Consider the following 16549-nt stretch of genomic DNA (forward strand, 5'->3'; position numbering starts at 1 on the left):
GAATACTATGAAAGGTCTGACACTGGGAGGTTCCGAAGAAGAAAGGGACCTTGGCGTGTTTGTCCATAGATCTCTGAAGGCGGAAAGGCAGGTAAATAGGGCGGTGAAAAAGGCATGTGGCACACATGCCTTTATCAATCGGGGTATAGATTACAAAAACAGAGAGGTCATGATGGAGTTGTATAGAACTTTGGTGAGGCCATAGCTGGAGTACTGTGTGCAAGTCTGGTCGCCTCATTATAGGAAGGACATGAACTTACTGGAGGGCGTGCAGTGGAGATTCACCAGGATGCTGCCTGGGATGGAACATTTAAGTTATGAAGAGAGGTTGGATAGGCTTGGGTTGTTTTCGTTGGAACAGAGAAGACTGAGGGGCAACCTGATTGAGGTGTTCAGGATTATGAGGGGCACGGACAGGGTGGATAAGGAGCAGTTGTTCCCTTTAGCTGAAGAGTCAGTTACGAAGGGACGCAAATTAAAAGTGAGGGGTGGGAGGTTTAGGGGGGATTTGAGGAAAAACCTTTTTACTCAGAGGGTGGTGATGGTCTGGAATGCGCTACCTGGGAAGGTGGTGGAGGCAGGATGCCTCACATCCTTTAAAAAGTACCTGGATGAGCACTTGGCACTCCATAACATTCAAGGCTATGGGCCAAGTGCTGGCAAGTGGGATGAGGTGGGCAGATCAGGGCATTTCATGTGTCGGTGCAGACTCGATGGGCCGAAGGACCTCTTCTGCACTGTAATATTCTGTGATTCTGTGAAACTCTTAAATTCAAACCAGGCAGGTTGAATGATTGGATTATGACAACGTGTCACTTTTTTCAGCAAAACGTTATAAATGGATCTCCTGTAACTATATTGCACAAAACTGGCTTTAAGAATATGTTATGAATATTTAAGGTTTGAGAAGTATAGAAACTTGGAAATACTCTTTTGGAGAAAATGCATGATTTATAACTTGTATAAAAAGCCTGCATGGTTTACTGATGTGAATAGAAATGTTGCATAAAGTAATTGTCCGTTTCGTATTTGAATGGTACATTGGTCTTATGATACATTGGCCCTGACCACTGAAATAGCTCTTGCTTTCTTAGTTAGCACATACTTTGTCAGCAAATCAACTTCATAGTAACTGTTGGTGATATTTTTGCATAAAGATGGCATGGAACCAAATGCACGTAACTCAGTCCGTGGACTGCTTGAAACCAGGTTCCTACAGAACTGACCAGTCAGATTTTATTTTTAAAAGAATAAGCAAAAGTACCATTGCTCCCTTGGATAAATGTAAACATACCAGACTATTGAGTGTTTTAAATATAGTTGGTAGTTTTCATAAATTGTGAGTTGTGGTTTCTTCAGCAAGTTGAATATATTCACACGTGAACTGGATAGATTGCGAATGTTATTTATCCTGCTGAAGCAACACAATTTTACACTTTACATAGTTGGAGTTATTATTATAAAAATTTTGTTTTATAGGCAGTAACTGGTCATGAAGAGTGTGTGGAAGCTTTACTTCAACACAATGCTAACTTCTTAATTCGGGACTGCAAGGGCCGCACATCTCTGCACTTGGCAGCTGCTTGTGGACACGTAGGCGTACTTGGGGCATTACTTCAAGCTGCATCCTCGATGGATATTGTTCCTACAGTTTCAGACAATCATGGTTACACACCTCTGCACTGGGCTTGTTATAATGGTAAATAAGTTCAACTTCTCTCTGGCTTGCAAATAAATTATGTTGATTTGCAGTTTACATTCAAAGCCAACAGCAAGAAATCCTCCTCACTTAACTGTATTACAAATCACTGAATCAGTTCTGAAATGAATCTCTCTGCAGAAAATGTATGCTCCCATTTGTCCTTTTGCTGTTCAAAAATGCAATTGTTACTCTTTTGTTCCTCTGTACCGTATATGCATTATTAGTTATTTCTGCCTTCATACTTGTGTCCATTATTTTCGAATAGTACCTGCACTTTGGAACCTCGGAGGTCTCTTCTCTTACCTTGTTTCTGATTACCATCTCCCCACTATTTATTTTGAAGAATATCATTAATTGTATCACACCATAGTTCTTCAATGCTGTGTACCATTGAGCATTGCATAAAAGTTGGTGTCTCTTTTTTTGGTCTTCTGTTTTTGTGTCTCTGGGCTCTGAGGGTTTGCTCTGGATTTCAGAGTTTGAGCAGCAGCTGGAGTCACTGTGGCGCATCTGCGAGGCTGAGAACTTCGTGGATAACATAGTCACAGAGGTGATCACAACACAGCTTGGGAGCACAGAAGCAGAAAGGAAATGGGTGATTGTCAGGCAGTCCAAGAGTACCAGGCAGGTAGTGCAGAAATCCCCTGGGATCAGCTCGCTAATTGGTTTTCCGTTTTGGTTACTGGTGAGAGTGTTGGTTCCTCAAAGGAAGCAGTTATATTCAAGTTTGTGGCATCACGATTGGCTCAGCTGTATGGGAGGGAAGGAAGAGCAGGAGTGATAAGGGATTCGTTAGTGTGGGTAACAAGCAGGCATTTCTGTGGCCATAGGTGAGACTCCAGGTGATATGTTGCCTCTGTGGTGCCAGGGTCAAGGATGTCATCAAGCAGGACATTCTGCGGGGCATTCTTCTGAAAGAGAGTGAAAGGCCAGAGGCTGTGGTCCACATTGAGACGAGGTCTTGAAAGCAGATATTAGGGAGCTAAGAAGGAGATTCAAAAGGAGGACCTCTAAAGCAATAATCTTAGGATTACTCCCAGTTCTATGTGCATGGTGATCATAGAAATAGGAGAATTGAAGGATTGAACACATGGTTGGAAAACTGATATAGGAGAGAAGACATCAGATTTCTGAGGCATTGGGACTGGTTCTGGGGATTGCTGGATCTGTACAAATCTGGACAGCCTACGCCTGAATAGAATAGGGATGGATATCGTCGCAGGGAGCTTTCCCAGTACTATTGGGGATAGTTTAAACTAGATTAGCGGGGGGGGGGGGGGAACCTGAGGGCAAATTCAGAGCAGAGAATCGGAGACAGAAAATTAGCGAGTGACTCCAAAAGCCAGAAGAAGCAAAGGTTAAAAAGTATACAGTACAGGAATTTGGTAGTGTTAAAAGGTTTTATATATAAATGCAATGAGTATGGTGAATCAAGCCAATGAGCTGAGGGCATTGATTGACACATAGTGGCATTATATCATTCCTATAAAGGAAACTTGACTTAAAGAGGGATAAAATTGGCAGCTCAATATCCCTGGGTATAGAGCTCTCAGGCAGGATAGAGGGGGAATAAAAAAGGTGAGGGTATAGTATTATTGGATAAGGAATCAATTGCAGCTTTGAGGAGGGATAATATACTAAATGTGTGTTCAGCTTAGAAATAGAAAAGGCGCAGTTACATTGCTAGACGTCTACTATAGCCCCCAAATACTGAGAAGGAGATAGAAGAGCAAATATGTAGGTAAATTTCTTAGTGTAAAAACAAAAGGGCAACAGTAATAGGAGACTTCAGTTATTCTAACATCAACTGGGATACAGTGTGAAACGCACAGAAGACTCAAAATTCTTGAACTGCATTGAAGAAAACTTTTTAGCCAGTATGTAATAAGCCCAATGAGAGGGAATGCAATTCTAGATTTAGTCTTAGGAAATCAAGAAGACAAATGGATGAAGTAGTAGTGGGTGTCTAGGAGATAGTGACCATAATTCAGTAAGATTTAGCATAATTATGGAAAAGGACAAAGATAGAACAGGAGTAGAAGTTCCAAATTGGAGCAGGACAAATTTTACAAAGCTGAGAAGTAATCTGGTGAAAGTGGACTGGATACAGCTCCTTAGAAGAAAATCAGTGGGAGGCATTCAAACGTGAGATTCTATGGGCACAGTGTAGACATGTCCCAACTAAGAAAAAGGGTGGTACTGCCAAAACTAAAGCCCCCTGGTTATCCAGATACACATAGAAAAAGAAAGCTTATGACAGTCACAAAAAACTGTAGAATAATATAGAAAGCCTAGAAAATCGAAAGTTACAGGGGTGACGTGAAAAAGGGAATTAGGGAAGCAGAGAGAGAGAAAATGAAAAAATATTGGCAAGTCAAGGAAAACCCAAATATGTTTTATTGGTACATTAAGAGCAAGAGGATAATTACAGAAAAGAGTAGGACATGTGAGAGATGTACAAATAACTTGTGCATGGATGCAGAAGATGTGGGTAGGGTTCTTAATGAGTACTTTGTCTCTCACTTTGGAAAGGAGAAGGATAATGGAGATATTCTAGTTAAGGAGGAGGATTGTGAAATATTAGATACAGTAAACATACTGAGAGAATTACTGAAGGGACTGTCCATGAATGTGGATAAATCACCAGGGCCGGCTGGATTCGATCCCAGACTGTTAAAAGTAAGCTAGGAAGGAAACAGCAGATGCTCTGAGGATCATTTTCCAATCCTCAATATATACAGGGGAGATACCAGAGGAGTGGAGGTCTGCAAACCTTGTACCATTAGTTAAAAAGGAGTGCGAGGAACAGGCCAAAGGCTGGTCAGTCTGACTTTGGTGGTGGGCAAATTATTAGAATCAATTCTGAGACACCGGATAAACTCGCTTAGAAAGGAAGGGATTAATTGGGGATATCAGCATGGTTTTGTTAGGGGAAGGCCATGTTTTACTAACTTAATCAAATGTTTTGAAGAAGTAACAAGGAGGATTGATGAGGGTGGTATAATGGATGTTGTGTGCATGGAGACATTTTAAATAACTGCACAAAACTGAGCAATGCTCTGCTGCCAAGAGGATAAAATTTGAATAGTTGTCTTATCCCCTTATAAAGGAGAGGTATTGGTTTAGTGGTATTATCGCTTGATTATTAATTCAGAAACTCAGCTAATGTTCTGGGGACCCAGGATTCCACCACGGCAGATGGCGGAATTTGAATTCAATTTTTAAAAATCTGGAATTAAGAAACGACTGATGACCATGTAACCATTGTCGGTTGTTGGAAAAACCCATCAAATTTACTAATGTCCTTTAGGGAAGGAAATCTGCCATCCTGATCCAGCCTGGTCTACATGTGACTCCAGAGCCACAGCAATGTAGTTAACTGCCCTCAGGCAACTAGGGATTGGCAATAAATGCTGGCCAGCCAGTGATGCCATTGTCCCATGAATTAATTTTTAAAAATCTGGCTGCACGTTCTCCCCGTGTCCACGTGAGTTTCCTCCAGGTGCCCTGGTTTTGTCCCACAGTCCGAAAGACGTGCTGGTTAGGTGTATTGGTCATGCTAAATTCTCCCTTAGTGTACCCGGACAGGCGCAGGAGTGTGGTGACTAGGGATTTTCACAGTAACTTTGTTGCAGTGTTAATGTAAGCCTACTTGTGACACTCATAAATAAGCTAAACTAAGCTACTTAAAAAAACTGTCATTAAAATTTAGCAAGAAACTATATGCAATATTGCTGTTTGAATACTCTCCTCTATTTCCTAGGTCCCAGTCACAAACAAAGCCATCTCCGTACACTTGCTTGTGTCCCTCACCATCCACACTCCCCATCAATGCTGACTTATTCAGAAAAAAAACTTCCCCCAAATCACGTTTTCTTATGAAATGACTTTGTTTTTGCCCACTTGAGTACAAGGAATGCAGACTTGAGTGCATCCCACACGTCACTGGTTTTACTGGATCCTCCATCACCAGGTCTAATTGGGCCACATTAAATATTATGGACCCAATTATCCACTGCTAAAGCCACTCACTGTTCCAAAGAACAGTGAGAACAAAGATAACCTCAAGCTTCTTTTCTTCATTACCGTGTCCTCTTTGGAAGGATCAGATCATTACAGATCGTTTTCATTATTGCAGAGATTTCCATCCTCCCAACAGAAGTCAGTATGGTCAGTCAAAGAGTAAACATGAAGACATTTTGTATTGTTGCTCAGAACTGGTCTCTTAATTTTTCACCATACCTATAACCAGTTATTTCTAATACTCTTGAAATTTTTTTGTCATTCCTTACTAGTGACTGCTATAGCCTTTTACACAGCATTTTATATTCCTTGGTTCTGCAGTAAATACATACAAAATAGTTGAATACCACAATTTGCCTCCTTTATTTGGATATTAAATCCAAGGCCATAAAGCTACAAATATTTTTGTATGGAGCTGTTATTGCATTGCCCTGTGCCTAATACATTCAACAATTAAAACTGAGAATCAGATAATGTATCATGATACAGCAATGCTGTAATTTTTATATAGCATACTACAAAGTAGAAAAGAACCCCAAGGTGCCTGCAGTCTTCATTGTGAAATGTTTTTCATTTCTGGTATGCTTTCTTGAGAGATTGCTACAGTGTTGCTGTACAATACTGAGATAGATAGGCTTTTGGTTAATAAGGGGATCAGGGATTATGGGGAAAAGGCAGGATAATGGGGATGAGAAAAATATCAGCCATGATTGAATGGCGGAGCAGACTCGATGGGCTGAGTGGCCTAATTCTGCTCTTATGTCTTATGAGGGTAAAAGTACTAAATGGTATAAAGAGTTTTCTTCTCTCCTCTAGGCCATGATACCTGTGTAGAACTTCTGCTGGAACAGGAGGTTTTTCAAAAACTGGAAGGCAACTCTTTTAATCCATTGCACTGTGCTGTGTAAGTTTTTTTCAAAGCCATTATAATCTGAATTATTACTCAGTATTCAATTAAACATATCCTTTAACTGGCATTTTTTGTTCCTTTTCAGAATAAATGACAATGAAGGTTCAGCAGAAATGTTAATAGACGTTTTAGGTGCCAGCATTGTAAACTCTACAGATGGAAAAGGAAGGTAATGGAATGTTAACAGTAGAATTTTCACATTTAATCCCCATATGCCATTGAAAACTGTAATTCCTGTTGTCATATTAAATGTAGCAAACCAATTTTCACTTTGCTCAGTTAGATTCTCAAAATTCTTGTTCACAAAGATTAAGCAGAAAGGTAGGCTAGTGAAAAAGGTTGGATCTCATGGGATAAAGGGGGAGGTGGCTAGATGGGTGGAGAACTGGCTTGGTCATAGAAGACAGAGGGTGGTAGTGGAAGGGTCTTTTTCCGGCTGGAGGCCTGTGACTAGTGGTGTACCGCAGGGCTCTGTATTGGGACCTCTGCTGTTTGTGATTTATATAAATGATCTGGAAGAAGGAGTAACTGGGGTGATCAGTAAGTTTGCAGACGACACAAAACTGGCAGGACTTGCAGATATTGAGGAACATTGTCAGAGGCTACAGAAGGATATAGATAGGCTGGAAATTTGGGCAAAGAAATGGCAGATGGAGTTCAATCCTGATAAATGCGAAGTGATGCATTTTGGTGGGAATAATGTAGGGAGGAGCTACACGATAAATGGAAGAACCATAAAGGGTGTAGAGACGCAGAGGGACCTGGGTGTGCAAGTCCACAGATCTTTGAAGGTGACGTCACAGGTGGAGAAGGTGGTGAAGAAGGCATATGGCATGCTTGCCTTTATAGGACGGGGCATAGAGTATAAAAGTTGGGGTCTGATGTTGCAGATGTATAGAACGTTGGTTCGGCCGCATTTGGAATACTGCGTCCAGTTCTGGTCGCCACACTACCAGAAGGACGTGGAGGCTTTGGAGAGAGTACAGAGGAGGTTTACCAGGATGTTGCCTGGTATGGAGGGGCTTGGTTATGAGGAGAGATTGGGGAAACTGGGGTTGTTCTCCTTGGAAAGACGGAGGATGAGGGGAGACTTAATAGAGGTGTATAAAATTATGAAAGGCATAGATAGGGTGAACGGTGGGAAGCTTTTCCCCGGGTCGGTGGTGACGTTCACGAGGGGTCATAGGTTCAAGGTGAAGGGGGGGAGGTTTAACACAGATATCAGAAGGACATATTTTACACAGAGGGTCGTGGGGGCCTGGAATGTGTTGCCGGGCAAGGTGGTGGAGGCGGACACACTGGGAATGTTTAAGACTTATCTAGACAGCTATATGAACGGAGTGGGAATGGAGGGATACAAAAGAGTGGTCTAGTTTGGACCAGGGAGTGGCGCGGGCTAATTGTTCTTTGTTTCTCGTTTCAAGGCTTCATTCTATGATCATCTTGCTGGTGCCAGTACAGAGCGAGACTGCGGATAGTTGGGAACCTGTCTCGGGGGCAGGGAATTCAGATGGTGTTCGTAAAGCAGAAGTGGAAATGAATAGGGTTGGGAAGTATTTTCTGATCAGGGCCAGTGTGATCTCCTGGACTCGTTTCGATCGCCACAGGGGGTCGGAGAGGAATTTCCCAGATTTTTTTTCCCCATATTGGCCCTGGGGTTTTCACTCTGGGTTTTCGCCTCTCCCTGGAGATCACATGGTCTGGAATGGTGGGGTGGGGGTGAGTTAATAGGTTGTGATGAACAAAGCATCGTAGCTGTGAAGGACAGCTCGGTGGATAGGATATTAGGATGTAGATAGGCTGGAAAATTGGGCGGGGATCCTGGATTCAGGATTCAATCCTGGACCGGGGAGCGGCGCAGGCTTGGAGGGCCGAAGGGCCTGTTCCTGTGCTGTATTGTTCTTTGTTCTTTGAAAGCAACATGAAATCTGAGGGGAGTATAATGCCAATACAAAATAGTGACTTAATCAAATTTGGTATCAAAAACCTGTCTTTTTACTTTGGGAGGAGCTGTTTCACAGGTTAGTCAAGCAACGGTCTGACATAGGTCTGATTCTGTGAATATGACTAACAGATAATGTTCCAGACATATCGCCATCCCTGGATGTCCTGTCCCAATGGCAAGAAATCTCGCGAGATGTGGCAACATAGTGGTATGCAGTCGGGAAGGAGTTGCCCTGGGAGTCCTCAAGATAAATTCTGGACTCCATGAAATCTCATGGCATCAGGTCAAACATGGGCAAGGAAACCATCTGCTAATTACCACTTACCTCCCTCTTCCCTCTCCCTCCGCCCCCTCCTGCAGTCTTTAACTGATGAATCAGTACTCCTTAATGTTGAACACCGCTTGGAAGAAGCACTGAGTGGCAAAGGTGTAGAGTGTACTCTGCGTGGGGGTCTTCAACATTAACTGACAAACGGCTCGGTAATACCAATACAGACCAAGCTGGCTGAATCCTAAAGGACATAATTGCTAGACTGGATCTTTGGCAGATTGTGAGGGGAAAAACATCCTTGTCTTTGTCCTCCCCAATCTGCTTGCCACAGATGTATCCTTTTATGACAGTATAATTAAGAGTGACCATCGCACAGTCCTTGTGAAGACAAGTCCCGTCTTCACATTGAGAATATTCTCCATTGTGTTGTGTGGCACTGCCGAGTGGGATAGACTTCGAACAGATCTTGTATCTCAAGACTGGGTAACCACGAGGTAATTGTACTCACCCACAATCTGTAATCTCGCGGCCCAGCATATCCCCACTCGACCATTATCACCAAGGTAGGGGATTAACCTTGGTTCAATGAAGAGCACAGGAGGAAATGCCATGAACAGCACCAGGCATAACTAAAAATGAGGCATCAACCTGGTAAAGCTACAACACAGGACTACTTGCCCACCAGGCAACATAGGCAACATGTGATAGAGCTAAGCAATTCCACAACCAATGGATCAATTAATTTATTTTCACTAATTGTGTAACAGACTGTGGAATCTGGAAGAGATGAGATGTTTTGGATAATATTGAGATATTTTGTGTGTGGAATAATGCAGTGATTTGAAATGTAACCCAGCAAGTAATTCATCCTTCCTAACATTGGAGAAAAGAGAATGAACACAATGAAACAATTATAATTTGGCTGTTTTATTCTCTACAGAACCCCTCTTCATGCTGCAGCTTTCACAGATCATGTTGAATGTTTACAACTTCTACTCAGCCATAATGCTCAAGTAAATACTGCAGATTCGACTGGGAAAACGCCGATTATGATGGCAGCTGAGAATGGGCAGACTAATGCTGTTGGTGAGATATTGTTCGATAACTTGTTACTTTATCAAGGAAGTGGCTTAATTACCTGAACCTTGCTGAAATTATCAAGCAATTTGCTTTAGAATTGTGGTCTTTTTGCAGACCTTCGTTAACCACTTTACTTTCAAATGTGTTTGATAAACTGCTACATTTTAGGCTGGTCAGCACAGTTGAAGGCCACAGAATGAAAGGCACAGTGGCAGTATGGATATGAGATTGGCTAAAGGACAGGATGCACTAGTGGTGATGAGATGTTGTTTGGATTAGAAGAACCTATACAGTGGATTCCTCGTGACCCATCCTAGGATCATTGCTTTTTGTGATGTATATGAATAACCTGAATTTGGGCGCAGAGGGCACAACTTCAATGCTTGCAGATTACACAAAACTTGGAAGTATTGTGAACCATGAGCAGAATAGTGATAGATTTCAAGAGGACATAGGCTGATGGAATTGACTGACACGTCACAGGTAACGTTTATTGCGGAGAAATGCAAAGTGATACATTTTGATAGAAAGCGGAGAGGCAATAGAAAATAAAGGGGTGTAGGAGCAGAGGGACCTGGGGGTATATTGAAGGTGACAAGCCAGTTTGAGAAATCAGTTTGGAAAAAAAAACGTACAGAATTCTGGACTTCATAAATAGAATTGTAAGTGTACAAAATAAGGAAAGTTTGACAAGCCTGTGTAAAATACTGCTTTGGCCACAACTGGAGTATTGTGTCCAATTCTGGGGACCGCACTTTAAGAAAAATGTGAAGGCCTTGGAGAGGATTGAGGAAAGATTTTCTAGAATTATTCCAGGAATGAGGAACTTGTTACATGGAAAGATTGAAGAAGCTGGGATTGATGAGAAAATATAGAAGAGATTTGACAGAGCAGTTCAAAATCATCGGGGACAGGATTTTACGGCAAGCTACCAGACCCTGAAATTGGGACAAAATTAGTGCCCCAAAGCATGACTTGCTGAATGGGGACTGGCTCAGTAATTTTATTGTCTGCCTCTGAATTGAGTGCCTCCAGGATCGCCATCCAGTTAAGCACAATGCTCATAAGATATAGGCAGTAAGAAGTTTAACAACACCAGGTTAAAGTCCAACAGGTTTATTTGGTAGCAAAAGCCACACAAGCTTTCGAGGCTCTGAGCCCCTTCTTCAGGTGAGTGGGAATTCTGTTCACAAACAGAACTTATAAGACACAGACTCAATTTACATGAATAATGGTTGGAATGCGAATACTTACAACTAATCCAGTCTTTAAGAAACAAAACAATGGGAGTGGAGAGAGCATCAAGACAGGCTAAAAAGATGTGTATTGTCTCCAGACAAGACAGCCAGTGAAACTCTGCAGGTCCACGCAACTGTGGGAGTTACAAATAGTGTGACATAAATTCTGATTCTAGGATCGCATGATAAAGACTCAGGAGGAAAAAAGCAGAAATATTTATGTGAAATAGTGTGACATAAACCCAATATCCCGGTTGAGGCCGTCCTTGTGTGTGCGGAACCTGGCTATCAGTTTCTGCTCCGCGACTCTGCGCTGTCGTGTGTCGCGAAGGCCGCCTTGGAGAACGCTTACCCGAATATCAGAGGCCGAATGCCCGTGACCGCTGAAGTGCTCCCCAACAGGAAGAGAACAGTCTTGCCTGGTGATTGTCGAGCGGTGTTCATTCATCCGTTGTCGCAGCGTCTGCATAGTTTCCCCAATGTACCATGCCTCGGGACATCCTTTCTTGCAGCGTATCAGGTAGACAACGTTGGCCGAGTTGCAAGAGTATGTACCGTGTACCTGGTGGATGGTGTTCTCACGTGAGATGATGGCATCTGTGTCGATGATCCGGCACGTCTTGCAGAGGTTGCTGTGGCAGGGTTGTGTGGTGTCTTGGTCACTGTTCTCCTGAAGGCTGGGTAGTTTGCTGCGGACAATGGTCTGTTTGAGGTTGTGCGGTTGTTTGAAGGCAAGAAGTGGGGGTGTGGGGATGGCCTTGGCGAGATGTTCGTCTTCATCAATGACATGTTGAAGGCTCCGGAGGAGATGCCGTAGCTTCTCCGCTCCGGGGAAGTACTGGACAACGAAGGGTACTCTGTCCACTGTGTCCCGTGTTTGTCTTCTGAGGAGGTCGGTGCGGTTTTTCGCTGTGGCGCGTTGGAACTGTTGATCAATGAGTCTAGCGCCATATCCTGTTCTTATGAGGGCATCTTTCAGCGTCTGGAGGTGTCTGTTGCGATCCTCCTCATCCGAGCAGATCCTGTGTATACGGAGGGCTTGTCCGTAGGATTAGTTGTAAGTATTCGCATTCCAACCATTATTCATGTAAATTGAGTCTGTGTCTTATAAGTTCTGTTTGTGAACAGAATTCCCACTCACCTGAAGAAGGGGCTCAGAGCCTCGAAAGCTTGTGTGGCTTTTGCTACCAAATAAACCTGTTGGACTTTAACCTGGTGTTGTTAAACTTCTTACTGTGTTTACCCCAGTCCAACGCCGGCATCTCCACATCATAAGATATAGGAGCAGAATTAGGCCATTCAGCCCATCAAGTCCATTCCATCATTCGATGGAAAGACTGCAGCTGCTGCTGGCCCAGTCAGATGGCCCGCAGCACTGAGGTAGCTTGGTATAGAGAGAGACCTTCAACATGGTATATAAAGTTAAAAATCAGATGGGTTAAGAAAGCAGCTCCCTCTAGGGACTCATTGGTGTTAGGGGTCAGCCTTCGCTGTCTGTAGCCCCCTCTCTGAGTAATGGAATTGCCAGTTCTGATGACTGCCACCCCTTGACAATCACATGGAGGTTGCTTCTACAAATCTAGCAGCCTTCCCACACATCCGCTCCATCGATGGCAAAATATGAGCAGGCAAGAGAAGTGACTAATAGTGATCTTAATAATTTAAATGTGTTGCTCACCTGCATTCGCAGGCAGCCATTAGACATCAGTTCCACCACTGGGAAACTCAGCATCTTATGCAGCTCCATCCCCCACACAGCCTGCTCACCCGATCATTGTTCCCAGTAGCCCCTAATCCACCTTACCTACACATCTTTGGACACTAAGGGGCAATTTAGCATAGCCAATCCACCTAACCTGCACATCTTTGGACTGTGGAGGGAAACTAGAGCATCTGGCGGAAACCCATGCAGATACAGGAAGAACATGCAAACTCCACAGAGACTGTTACCAAGGCCGGAATTGAACCCAGGTCCCTGGCGTTGTGAGGCAGCAGTGCTAACCACTGTGCCATCGTGACGGTGGAAAATTTGGAAATTTGTTCTTTTACTTAAATAGCCCTACATACCATTCAACTTCAATATTGGGTGGTAGTTATATTGTTTATAAATTTACTTCAACTGTTAATGTTTTTAATTGCAATGTGTCGCCCATACTAATTATCGTACGGATCCAGGCCCAAGTCCAGTCAGCAAGAGGCACACTGTAGGATTTTATTCATTTATGGGATGTGGGCATCACTGGCTAGGTCAGCATTTACTACCCATCCTCAATTGCCCATGCTTTTACCCATATATTCAAACAATTCATTGAAGGTAAATCCAATGTGATAAATGGGACTTTTCATTCATGGAGTGTTCATTTTAATGGAGTCTTTGTGCTGAAATTTAAAATAATCGATGTTTGTTGTTCTATTCTAGAGGTATTAGTTAGCAGTGCAAAGGCCAACCTTACTCTGCAAGATATGAACAAGAACACAGCCCTCCATTTGGCTTGTAGCAAGGTGAGTGTCGAACCTCGAAAATTTTAGGTACACAGCAGAACTTCTCAATTTTATAGTGTTGATAATTAGCGAGTATTTAATATTTTGTTATCTAAATATGCAATTGTAATTTAAGTGTTCCCTGGTCACTGGCTGAGGATAAAACAGATTGTTTGCAGCAGTGATATCTAATTTCAACACTGAGCTGAGCTTTCAACCCCATGACCACTCTATCACCAAGTTAGACTGCTTCCATTTCCAAAGCATCACCTTTCCGCAATATTGCATCAACTCATTTACTGCTGAATTTCCCATACATGCCTTTGTTATCACTAGTCTCAATTATTCCACCTTGGCCAACCTTCATATTTTTGAGCTCATCCAAAAATCTGCTACCCATATCCTTACTCACACCACATTCTGTTTACCATCACCCCTGTGCTCACTGACCTATGGTCAAACCAATTTTGTGTATTAGAGGGAACCAACAAGACAATGCAAAGCTAAAAGACAGATTGAGGGCAGCCTAAAAGATTGAGTTTGCCACGAGTGGTGGCTTGCAGCTGAGACTGTGTCAGCAAAGTGCTAAATATAGTAAAAATGTCTTCAGTAAGGTCATGGTTCAGCCTCATAACCAAGATCATTTTATTTCAAATCGAGGGCTACCATAAAATTATTTTAAGATTTTTGCTTCAATGCAGAAGTTGATACTTGTACCAGGTGGTGTTAGTGTATTACAGTTCACTTGGAATTCGAGTTGCTGTGGCAACAAGCACTTTTATATGTATGTGATAGTCTGGAGCTATAGATGGTGCTGGTGGAGGCTCAAATGCTGACCAAAAACTTCTCCTGCTGTTACCACGTACCATTATTGGTGTGTGTTGGAAGGATTTTCAGGTTGATACTCAACCTCTTTGGTTACATTATTAATGCAATTGGCAATCAGATCCTGGGGTTGGACTGAAACCCAGAAGTTCTGACTCGGAAGCAGGGACCATTACCCTCTGCTTCACAAGACATCCTTCCTATAGCAAATAGGTATGCATATTTCTAAACTGGTAATGAAATTCAGATTCTTTTAAATTTTGACTTCTGACGAGTTAATCATTTCACTTTTGGGAGGGAGCAGTGAACTGCAGCAAGTTACAGAATTAAAATTCCTTTAATCTCACCCTCAGTGACTACAGTTCTGCATTATTGGTTATTATTGTGGGCCGAAGGGCTTTTTCTGCGCTGTACAACTCCAAGACTCTGCGTTCCAAACTTGAACAGTCAAAGAAAATAGATGGGAATAATGAGGGTAGAAAATAATTGAAAAGGTGAATTAAAGAAACACCTGAAATGCCAGATTGAGTAAATTTAATATTTTTGGACAGTTTGAGAGTTGAATTATAAGATGAATTATGAATTAAAATATCGAAGCATTCTTACATAAAAGCAAAGTACTGTGAATGCTGGAATCTGAAACAAAAACAGAGAATGCTGGAAAATCTCAGGTATGACAGCATCTGTGGGGAGAGAATAGAGCCAACATTTCGATGTTGAATGGCGGAATGGGACTAAGGGAATGTAAAATGAGGATACAGAAAGCTGAGAAGGTGCTGGAAGTTTCCATTAAGTGATGAGAATGCGTGAATGGCAGAACAGAGGTACAGATTGTTAAAGGACTGCCTGCAGTTGCCCTGAAAGGTTTGGGGGCCGGGGGGGGCAAGAAGGAAATCTGGAATGGAGAAGTGGAAAAATGGAAGTGAGAGAGAAGAATGATAAAATGGATAAATGAAATGAAATAAAATAAATGGAAATGGGATGAAAGTGGAGAGAAGTTCATGCCCTGAAGTTATTGAACTCAATGTTCAGTCCAGAAGGCTGTGAAGTGCCCAATCGGAAGATGAGGTGCTGTTCTTCCAGTTTGTGTTGGGGTTCGCTAGAACATTGCAAAAGGCCAAGGACGACATGTGGACAGGAGAGCAGGGTAGTGTGTTGAAGTGACAAGCGAAAGGAAGGTCTGGGTCCTGCTTGCAGATAGATCAAGGTGTTCAGCAAAGTAGTCACCCAAACTGCATTTGGTCTCTCCGATGTAGAGTCGACCACATTGGGAGCAGCAAATGCAATAGACCAGATTGAAGGAGGTGCATGTGAAGCACTGCTTCAGCTGAAAGAGGTGCTTAGGACCTGGGATGGTGAGCAGGGAAGAGGTAAAGAGGCAGGTGTTGCACCTTCTACGATTGCATGGGATGATGCCATGGGCAGGGGTTGTGGTGTTGAGTGTGATGGAGGAGTGGACCAGGGTGTCCCCGAGCAAATGGTCCCTGCGGAATGCTGACTGGATAGTATAAATCTCTGCTGATTCTCTTTGCTCTCAGCTCTGACAAAGGGTCATCTAGACTTGAGACATTGGCTGTATTCTCTCCCCACAGATGCTGTCAGACCTGCTGAGATTTTCAGCATTTTCTGTTCTTGTTGTTGAAGCATTCTTACAGTTTAAGTTCATCCATGTTGCAACTTATTTTGTTTTTACAAAAAGATATACAATTTTTAAAAACGTGACTTTTTCTCTTGCATTTTAGGGCCACGAAACTAGTGCCTTGTTAATACTGGAGAAGATTACTGACAGGAGCCTCATAAATTCAACAAATACTTCATTGCAAACGTAAGATTTTTATTTTTTGGGGGGAAAACAATCAAATTCTTGATTTCCATAAAGGCAGATTATAGGCTAGATATTCTGTTTTCTTCTGTCATCTATTTAATATTCAAAATATATTAACAATTATGTGAAAAACGTAATTCTAATGTACAGCCAGTGGTAGGAGTCAGTGTATAGCTGTTTTTTGGTATCATGGCCAAATGTATTCAGTACAACAGCTATTCACAGAACTAGTAGACAAACAAAAGGTTT

General features: G+C 42.5%; 1 protein-coding gene across 6 annotated transcripts in view; it reads left to right on the top strand.

Annotated features, from left to right (window-relative positions):
* The window catches only part of LOC144508221 (serine/threonine-protein phosphatase 6 regulatory ankyrin repeat subunit A-like), a 219696-nt gene that overhangs the window by 191874 nt on the left and 11273 nt on the right, over window positions 1–16549 (top strand). For all 6 annotated transcript variants that reach the window (XM_078236052.1, XM_078236060.1, XM_078236075.1 and 3 more), the window contains 6 exons: window positions 1480–1699; window positions 6542–6629; window positions 6721–6804; window positions 9792–9937; window positions 13589–13671; window positions 16218–16300. In XM_078236052.1, coding sequence (XP_078092178.1) covers window positions 1480–1699; window positions 6542–6629; window positions 6721–6804; window positions 9792–9937; window positions 13589–13671; window positions 16218–16300 — 704 coding nt within the window. The remainder of the gene's footprint in view (window positions 1–1479; window positions 1700–6541; window positions 6630–6720; window positions 6805–9791; window positions 9938–13588; window positions 13672–16217; window positions 16301–16549) is intronic.

Source organism: Mustelus asterias, chromosome 2 (assembly GCF_964213995.1).
Source record: "Mustelus asterias chromosome 2, sMusAst1.hap1.1, whole genome shotgun sequence".
NCBI lineage: Eukaryota > Metazoa > Chordata > Chondrichthyes > Carcharhiniformes > Triakidae > Mustelus > Mustelus asterias.